Source organism: Micropterus dolomieu, unplaced genomic scaffold, assembly GCF_021292245.1.
Source record: "Micropterus dolomieu isolate WLL.071019.BEF.003 ecotype Adirondacks unplaced genomic scaffold, ASM2129224v1 contig_14135, whole genome shotgun sequence".
NCBI classification, from domain to species: domain Eukaryota; kingdom Metazoa; phylum Chordata; class Actinopteri; order Centrarchiformes; family Centrarchidae; genus Micropterus; species Micropterus dolomieu.
In genome coordinates this window covers 9,540-18,530 of record NW_025743121.1, presented here as the reverse complement: position 1 = coordinate 18,530, position 8,991 = coordinate 9,540, and the positions used below count along the sequence as shown (strand labels likewise).

At 40.7% G+C, this 8,991-nt stretch overlaps 2 protein-coding genes across 3 annotated transcripts in view; both read right to left on the bottom strand.

The window, feature by feature from the left end:
- Positions 1-211: 211 nt before the first annotated feature.
- Positions 212-3,853, bottom strand: LOC123966740 (sorting nexin-9-like; the record flags this gene model as incomplete). The annotated part of the gene is made up of 8 exons (XM_046042866.1): positions 3,722-3,853; positions 2,620-2,706; positions 2,462-2,536; positions 1,251-1,347; positions 912-1,056; positions 659-743; positions 449-574; positions 212-329 (listed from the first exon to the last, which is right to left on the bottom strand). Coding segments are annotated over exons 1-8 (745 nt in total), but the record flags the coding sequence as incomplete, so codon positions are not given.
- A 2,894-nt stretch (positions 3,854-6,747) lies between these two features.
- LOC123966739 (CD59 glycoprotein-like) overlaps positions 6,748-8,991 on the bottom strand; it is a 7,895-nt gene continuing 5,651 nt past the window's right edge. For both annotated transcript variants that reach the window (XM_046042864.1, XM_046042865.1), the window contains one exon: positions 6,748-7,502. In XM_046042864.1, coding sequence (XP_045898820.1) covers positions 7,380-7,502 — 123 coding nt within the window. In that variant the 3' untranslated portion in view covers positions 6,748-7,379. The remainder of the gene's footprint in view (positions 7,503-8,991) is intronic.

The following is an 8,991-nucleotide window of genomic DNA, read 5'->3' as shown; positions in this document are numbered from 1 at the left end:
ACAGGTGTTGCGGAATTGTACGAGTGTTTCGGGCCTCACAGGTGTTGCGGAATTGTACGAGTGTTTCGGGGCCTTACAGGTGTTGCGGAATTGTACGAGTGTTTCGGGCCTCACAGGTGTTGCGGAATTGTACGAGTGTTTCGGGCCTCACGGGTGTTGCGGAATTGTACGAGTGTTTCGAGGCCTTACCGGTGTGGTTGTCATGACTCACCTGTCACCTGTTTGTCGGGCAGTGAGGGGATGGGCAGAGCCGAGCCAAACTTCTCCAGCAAACGCTCATACAGCCAATCAAAGTGCTTGTAGCGATGATTGACAGGTCTGTTGGTCGTCTGGAGTAAGATGTTAATGGGTCAGAGGGTCTGTTTTACTAATACTGTATATAACTGTATATTACTGTTAACTACTGTATGTATTACTGCATGTGTATGCAGTACTTGTGATCGCTCACATTGGGAGTGATCTGGTACTCAATGAAGCTCTTCAGACCGTATAGTTTGGACTCTTTCTTCGGATGGGCGATCACACAGTCCAGAGGAGCCGACGGGTACAGCCAGACCGGACCCACATCTCCCACCTGATTGGACAAAGAACGGGAACCAATCAGAGCACAGCGATCACAACACAGTTTGATAAATGATGAATAAAGTAGATAACTCACGTAGACAGGAAGTCTGTCTCTGCTGTTAGCTGGAGGATTGGCCAACAAGAAGACTTCTGGGCTCGGACCTTTGGAGAACGGAAACCTAAGAACACACAAGATTATTGACATATATATATTGACATGGATACATCCACCCTGGGATCTGGACAATACAAAAGACTACTGAGATCTGCTGGGATCTACTAGAATCTACAGGGATATACGCTGTAATCTACTGAGACATCTGGAGATCTACTGTGTGAGTTTGTACTTGTTAAGGGAGAGCTTCACAGAGGGCCCGTGGGTGCTCCGTCCTGAAGCCCCGCCCTCATCCCCTGGATCGTCACCGTGGTAACCGCCTACTGATTGGTCGTCCCAGTCGTCGTCCCACTCGCCGTTATCGTCCTCGACAGCGGCTGGAGACAGGAAAGAGTTTTCTGTTGGTTTCTGGGTTGGTACTTACAAGATGCTTAGAAGAAACTTATAGAACCACCATCGGGTTCTGGCAAACCAGGGACTGGAGCATCTCGCAGGTTCCTCACCATGTTGCAGATAAAACCTTAAACTTTATCTAGACTAACACTGCACTTTGACTTAAATCCGGTGTCACCTTGTGGTGTCTGCAGGTAACCCCGACTGTCCCATCCTTCTGCCTCTGCCCCGGACCAGGAGCCCCCGCCTCCCTCTCCGCCGCCACAGTTATAGAGCTGAAACACAACATCAGCAACATGAAGGAACAAGAACTCTACACTGAACTGTGGTCGCTTTGCGCCTCTTTCTGGTGGTTTTGCGCCTCTGTGTGGTGGTTTTGCGTCTCTTTGTCGTGGTTTTGTCTCTTTGTCGTGGTTTTGTCTCTTTGTGTGGTGGTTTTGCGTCTCTGTGTGGTGGTTTTGCGTCTCTGTGTGGTGGTTTTGCGTCTCTGTGTGGTGGTTTTGCGTCTCTTTGTCGTGATTTTGCGTCTCTTTGTCGTGATTTTGCGTCTCTGTGTGGTGGTTTTGCGTCTCTGTGTGGTGGTTTTGTGTCTCTTTAAAGTGGTTTTGCGTCTGTGTGTGGTGGTTTTGCGTCTGTGTGTGGTGGTTTTGCGTCTCTGTGTGGTGGTTTTGCGTCTCTGTGTGGTGGTTTTGCGTCTCTGTGTGGTGGTTTTGTGTCTCTTTAAAGTGGTTTTGCGTCTGTGTGTGGTGGTTTTGCGTCTCTGTGTGGTGGTTTTGTGTCTCTTTAAAGTGGTTTTGCGTCTGTGTGTGGTGGTTTTGCGTCTGTGTGTGGTGGTTTTGCGTCTCTGTGTGGTGGTTTTGCGTCTCTGTGTGGTGGTTTTGCGTCTCTGTGTGGTGGTTTTGTGTCTCTTTAAAGTGGTTTTGCGTCTGTGTGTGGTGGTTTTGCGTCTCTGTGTGGTGGTTTTGTGTCTCTTTAAAGTGGTTTTGCGTCTGTGTGTGGTGGTTTTGCGTCTGTGTGTGGTGGTTTTGCGTCTCTGTGTGGTGGTTTTGCGTCTCTGTGTGGTGGTTTTGCGTCTCTGTGTGGTGGTTTTGTGTCTCTTTAAAGTGGTTTTGCGTCTGTGTGTGGTGGTTTTGCGTCTCTGTGTGGTGGTTTTGTGTCTCTTTAAAGTGGTTTTGCGTCTGTGTGTGGTGGTTTTGCGTCTGTGTGTGGTGGTTTTGCGTCTCTTTGTCATGTTTTTGCGTCTCTGGTGGGTTTGCTTCTGTTTCTGTTCTTAACTATTGAGTGTCACGGACAGAAGAAATGTCAGCTGGCTCTAACAGAGGATGTGGGAGGAGCTCCCTTCTGGTTCAGAGTGAACCAGCCTGGTGACATGAAGTGAAATTAGCTCACCTGTAAATAGCCCTCAGGTACCAGTCCGGTTTGTCCGCTGGAGTTCTGGGCTTGGATCCAGCCTCCACCCACAGTCTGCACACACAAACACACGTTATGACTGAGCGTGTGTCACGTACTCTGTAATATTTCTGGTATATTACTTCATCTGTGTGTACCTGGTCGAGCACAGTGACCGCCTCTCCCTGTCGGACCGACAGCTCGTTGTTTCCGGGCTCAGCGGTGAAGTCGTACAGAACCTGAGCCTGAAACAAACAAACTCCTGTAACTAAACCTGTGAGTTTGATAACTGAGCTCATAGAAAGGTTTGAGGTTAGAAACGAGGGTCCCTGCACTCAGAGCCAGTGTGTCTGAGAGGAAGGTCTGGTTATCAGTGAAACCACGACCTCTGACAAACACAGAAACCAGTTTCCTGTCAGACCAGAACTCCTCAGTCATCAGCCTCAGGCCTTTTCCTCCAAAACCCCTGATCCTGTCCACTCAGGTTACTGCTGCACAACAGCGACTTTCTGTCTCTCTGTTATTTTCCCTGAGAAAGTAAAGATCACGAGCGATTTTATGAGTTCACTTGTCTGCATTACACATCTGGAACTAGCATATATTCACTTTAATTTTATTTCTATAGGACCAATTCACATCTCAGAGCGCTTTTCACACAGAGCAGAACCATGGCTCAGTGGCCATCTGCCTCCCCCTCTAATAAACATATATTTATATTTGATAGGATGGTCCTACCAGACTCCTTGTGATATTTAGATGATTTCTGTCTGTTTCTGTTAAAATCCTTTTAACACATAAATAGGTTTCTCTGTCTTCTATAGATGTCTGCAGTTTGTTTTCTGTGTATTATTATACTGGACTCATTTTCTACAGAGCTGCAGTAGAAAACTGTGAGTTTTAATGTTCTTTAGGTGTTTTCCTTCAGTTGACATCTTCATGGTATTCCTACCAGACTCCTATTGAATTTTGCAGGGTTTTTGAACGTGTTTGCATTGGTAAACAGGCCGGTTCAGTACTTTTTATGGAGTTTTCTCTGATGAGGAAAACCTAAAATCCTCCGACAGAAACGTTCCGCACCTTTAATGATGTTTCAGTAACGTTCCTTCAGCTTCACACGGAGCTTTTACTGTCTGCTTGAATTGACTAATTTCTCTATGCAGTTCTGCGGCGGCTGACTGCGAGTCGTCTGTCTTCGGCCAGCCGCTGCAGGAACAGGTGGGAGGTCAAAGGTAACCGTCAGCCACAGGTGAGCGGCCTTACCTGCAGAGCCATGGTGACGTCAGCGGCCGCCGCTTCTTATTCTTTTATCTCCGATCAAAGTTTCATCCTGTCAGCTGCCCACACCGACCTGCGACTTCTTCTTCTGCTGCTGCTTCTTCTTCCGCAGCAGCAGCGCCCAAACAACACAGACACGGCTTCCGGTGCCGGATTTCACAATAAAAGCTCGGTGTGAATAATACCGAAATAAATTCAAATAACTAGATGTTTTAACTGTAGAATAACATTATTATTACCGCGGAGGGAGACCGGAAACAGGCAAAAACAGGGCCGTTATATCCATCAAGGTAGTTATGGTATTTATCTTCATCACATATGTGACTTTATTTTGAAAGGACAATCAATTTCCTGTATTTTACCGTTTTAGCAGAAAACCTGACAGAATGTGACGTCAGACACCCGGAACAGCTGAGGAGTGTTCCCACGTACAGGATACCCGGGGTGTCGGGTTACACACGGGTACACTGTAAAAATACTGTTCATATTAAAAACACATAAAACACACTGAAAATACTGTTCATATTAAAAACACATAAAACACTGTAAAAATACTGTTTATGTTAAAAATACATAAAACACACTGAAAATACTGTTCATATTAAAAATACATAAAACACACTGAAAATACTGTTTTAAAAACATAAAACACTGTAAAATACTGTTCATATTAAAAATACATAAAACACACTGAAAATACTGTTTTAAAAACATAAAACACTGTAAAATACTGTTCATATTAAAAATACATAAAACACACTGAAAATACTGTTTTAAAAACATAAAACACTGTAAAATACTGTTCATATTAAAAATACATAAAACACTGTAAAAATACTGTTCATATTAAAAATACATAAAACACTGTAAAAATACTGTTTATGTTAAAAATACATAAAACACTGTAAAAATACTGTTCATATTAAAAATACATAAAACACTGTAAAAATACTGTTTATGTTAAAAATACATAAAACACTGTAAAAATACTGTTTATGTTAAAAATACATAAAACACACTGAAAATACTGTTCATATTAAAAATACATAAAACACACTGAAAATACTGTTTTAAAAACATAAAACACTGTAAAATACTGTTCATATTAAAAATACATAAAACACTGTAAAAATACTGTTCATATTAAAAATACATAAAACACACTGTAAAATACTGTTCATATTAAAAATACATAAAACACTGTAAAAATACTGTTTTAAAAACATAAAACACACTGTAAAATACTGTTTATGTTAAAAATACATAAAACACTGTAAAAATACTGTTCATATTAAAATACATAAAACACTGTAAAAATACTGTTTATGTTAAAAATACATAAAACACTGTAAAAATACTGTTCATATTAAAAATACATAAAACACACTGAAAATACTGTTCATATTAAAAATACATAAAACACTGTAAAATACTGTTCATAATAAAAATACATAAAACACACTGAAAATACTGTTCATATTAAAACACATAAAACACATTGAAAATACTGTTCATATTAAACATACATAAAACACACTGTAAAATACTGTTTTAAAAAACATAAAACACTGTAAAATACTGTTTATACGAAAACTATATAACATTGTGAAATACTGTTAATTAAAAACCTAAAACACACTGTGAATTAACACATATATACCCTGTACTGTAAAACACACAGTTGCAGCTCAGAAAAATTGAATACCGTGGAAAAGGTATCGTATTTCTATAATTTTATTCACAAAGTGAAACTTTCATTAATTCTAGGTTCATTCTACGTAAAGTGAAATATATATATATATATATATATATATATATATATATATATATATATATATAAAAAGCAAAGGGATGCATCGTCATTTATACAGTCTAGGTTTCTATGTTTTGGAGAAAGAGATCCCCTCTCAGCCTTGAATCCAGGAGAGGAGAGGAACAACAAAAGAGGAAAACACCAAAACAATCTCACAGCTCTGACCTAAACCCTAGTAAATATGGACGGACCAACATAAGGAGTATAGGAGAGGAAAGGTTAAGGATAAAAACATAATACATATATCTTTAAGCCATAGAGAGAATAGTAATAATAATATTTAAAATATCATACATAAAAGATTAAATGTAAGAGGACACAATTTTCTGCCACAACACTGGGCACATCTGGGATTTTCACCCAAACTGCTGCAGCCCCTTCAGGTTGGATGGGTTCTGCTGCTGTCCAGTATTCTTTAGGTCGGACCACAGATTCTGGCCCTCTCTTGGCAGAGTTGTTGTTGTGCTATGATATTTATATATTTTCTACAACCCAAAGCAGATCTGTACTTCCTCGTACATCTCAGTCTTCACGGTGATGCTTAGTTGTTGCATAAAGACTGAGATCATGTGACAGATCATCTGACCGTTAGATTGCACACAGGTAGAATTTATTTAACTACTTATGTGACTTCTGAAGGTAACTGGTGCTCCATATCTCATTTAGGGGCTTGGTAGCAAATGGGAGTACGTGAAATCCAAATAAAAAACCTTTTGCTGCATGGCAACAAAAAAAGGAAAAAGGCCCGGGGGGTTCATATTATTGCAAGCCACTGTAAGAAGATTAAAGTACAAACTGCACCGTAATAATTAAACTGAGCCACTCTAAACTGTAAAAGATACAAACCCTTAAATAACACTGAACAAAGAAGACTTTACTGTCAGAGAGGAGTCACCACCGTAACAAATACTGAACCTGCTTTATCTTCAGCCACAAACAGGAAACATTTAAAACAATATATACACTTTCTAAACTATGAAAAGCTCCGACGTTTTTCTGTACGCCTTCGGCCTGTCTGCCTGCAGGGGGCGCTGCTGTCCAGCACGCCCACCTGCTGCTGCCTGCAGGTGTTTTCCCCTGTGTCACCTGAACGCTGAGTGACAGCTTTTATTTTATAAGTTGTTATTGGTCAGAGAAAGACTTCCTGTCCTCTCTGCAGAGAGAATCAATATGAATCCAACCAATCACAGACAGTCAGTGTGTTTGTCACCTTTATTGAACTGAAGCTGTTTTTCAAACCGAGTTAAAGAGCAGGAAACTTTATTTTGAAAGGCCTATAGGTGCAGTTTCCTGTGGTTTAATTTCCATGAACACATACAGTTAATATGTTTCTGAGAAGTAAACATGTCGGAATATTTTATTTACACAAGTTTAATTTGAAAAGAAACTCCCTCCTCGGACCACGGATACATGCGAACAGCTGATTCAGCTTCTGTTAATGGGGACAGTTTGAATAAATATCAATACATGAAGCCTGTTGGAGCTCACAGCCTCTCTCTGTCTCATGAAAACATAACATCTTATTAATAATCTCCTGCTGCTGCTGAAGAAGACTTAAATAACGTTTCTCTGTCTGATGAACACTGATTATTGATAAATGACTGGGTTTGTAATGAATGTGTTAATAAGGCTTCATGTCCTTTAGAAGACAAAGTGATGGAATATAAATATATATTCCTCAGCTGCTCAGGTTACATCCTGATAACGTGTTGATGAGCGAGAGAGGCTGAACCTGCTGTTACATGCATATAATATATATAGTTGTTATTATTATTAATCTAGCAGCTGTGTGTTTACAGCCACCAGGGGTGCTACAGAGCTGCAGCACTCTCACTGGATGCACCACCACATGACGGCCACCGAGGCCAGCAGACCAATCACAGAGCTGGCTGCAGAGGAGGGGGCGGAGTTACACAGGTCCGAGTTGCAGCACTTGAAGGTAAAACTGGAAATCTGGAAATGATGGATGTAGAGTTATTGATCAGATGGAACAACATAGAGCTTAAACACAATACAACAACGTCCTGCTGTCACCTGAAGAAAACCCTTTATTTAAAACGAAACATGCTGCGTTCAACACCCTGCGGTGTACGTAAGGTAACACAGCTGTGTTTATATTGATGTCTCTGCTGATTGGTCAGACTGGTTCACACCTTTTCAGACCGTTAACGCCGGTTCACAGTTTTATTCGGAAATGTTGGCGCTTTGTGAACACAGGCATGTTATGAAAGTTAATACAACTGTGTATATACACTTTTTCACTTTTACACCTTTCACGCCTTTCACACCGTTCACATTATTCACACCATTCACACCTTTCACACCATTTACATTATTCATACCTTTCACACCGTTCACATTATTTACACCTTTCACACCTTTCACGCCTTTCACACCGTTCACATTATTCACACCATTCACACCTTTCACACCATTTACATTATTCACACCTTTCACGCCATTCACATTATTCACACCTTTCACACTGTTCCCACTGGTTCACAACTTTCACACCGTTCACATTATTCACACCGTTCACATTATTTACACCTTTCACGCCTTTCACACCATTACCACTGGTTCCCACTGGTTCACATTATTCACACCATTCACACCATTCACATTATTTACACCTTTCACACCTTTCACGCCTTTCACACTGTTACCACTGGTTCACAACTTTCACATTATTCACACCATTCACACCTTTCACACATTTACATTATTCACACCTTTCACGCCATTCACATTATTCACACCTTTCACACCGTTCCCACTGGTTCACAACTTTCACACTGTTCACATTATTCACACCGTTCACATTATTTACACCTTTCACGCCTTTCACACCGTTACCACTGGTTCACAACTTTCACATTATTCACACCATTCACACCTTTCACACCATTTACATTATTCACACCTTTCACGCCATTCACATTATTCACACCTTTCACACTGTTCCCACTGGTTCACAACTTTCACACCGTTCACATTATTCACACCGTTCACATTATTTACACCTTTCACGCCTTTCACACCATTACCACTGGTTCCCACTGGTTCACATTATTCACACCATTCACACCATTCACATTATTTACACCTTTCACACCTTTCACGCCTTTCACACTGTTACCACTGGTTCACAACTTTCACATTATTCACACCATTCACACCTTTCACACATTTACATTATTCACACCTTTCACGCCATTCACATTATTCACACCTTTCACACCGTTCCCACTGGTTCACAACTTTCACACTGTTCACATTATTCACACCGTTCACATTATTTACACCTTTCACGCCTTTCACACCGTTACCACTGGTTCACAACTTTCACATTATTCACACCATTCACACCTTTCACACCATTTACATTATTCACACCTTTCACGCCATTCACATTATTCACACCTTTCACACTGTTCCCACT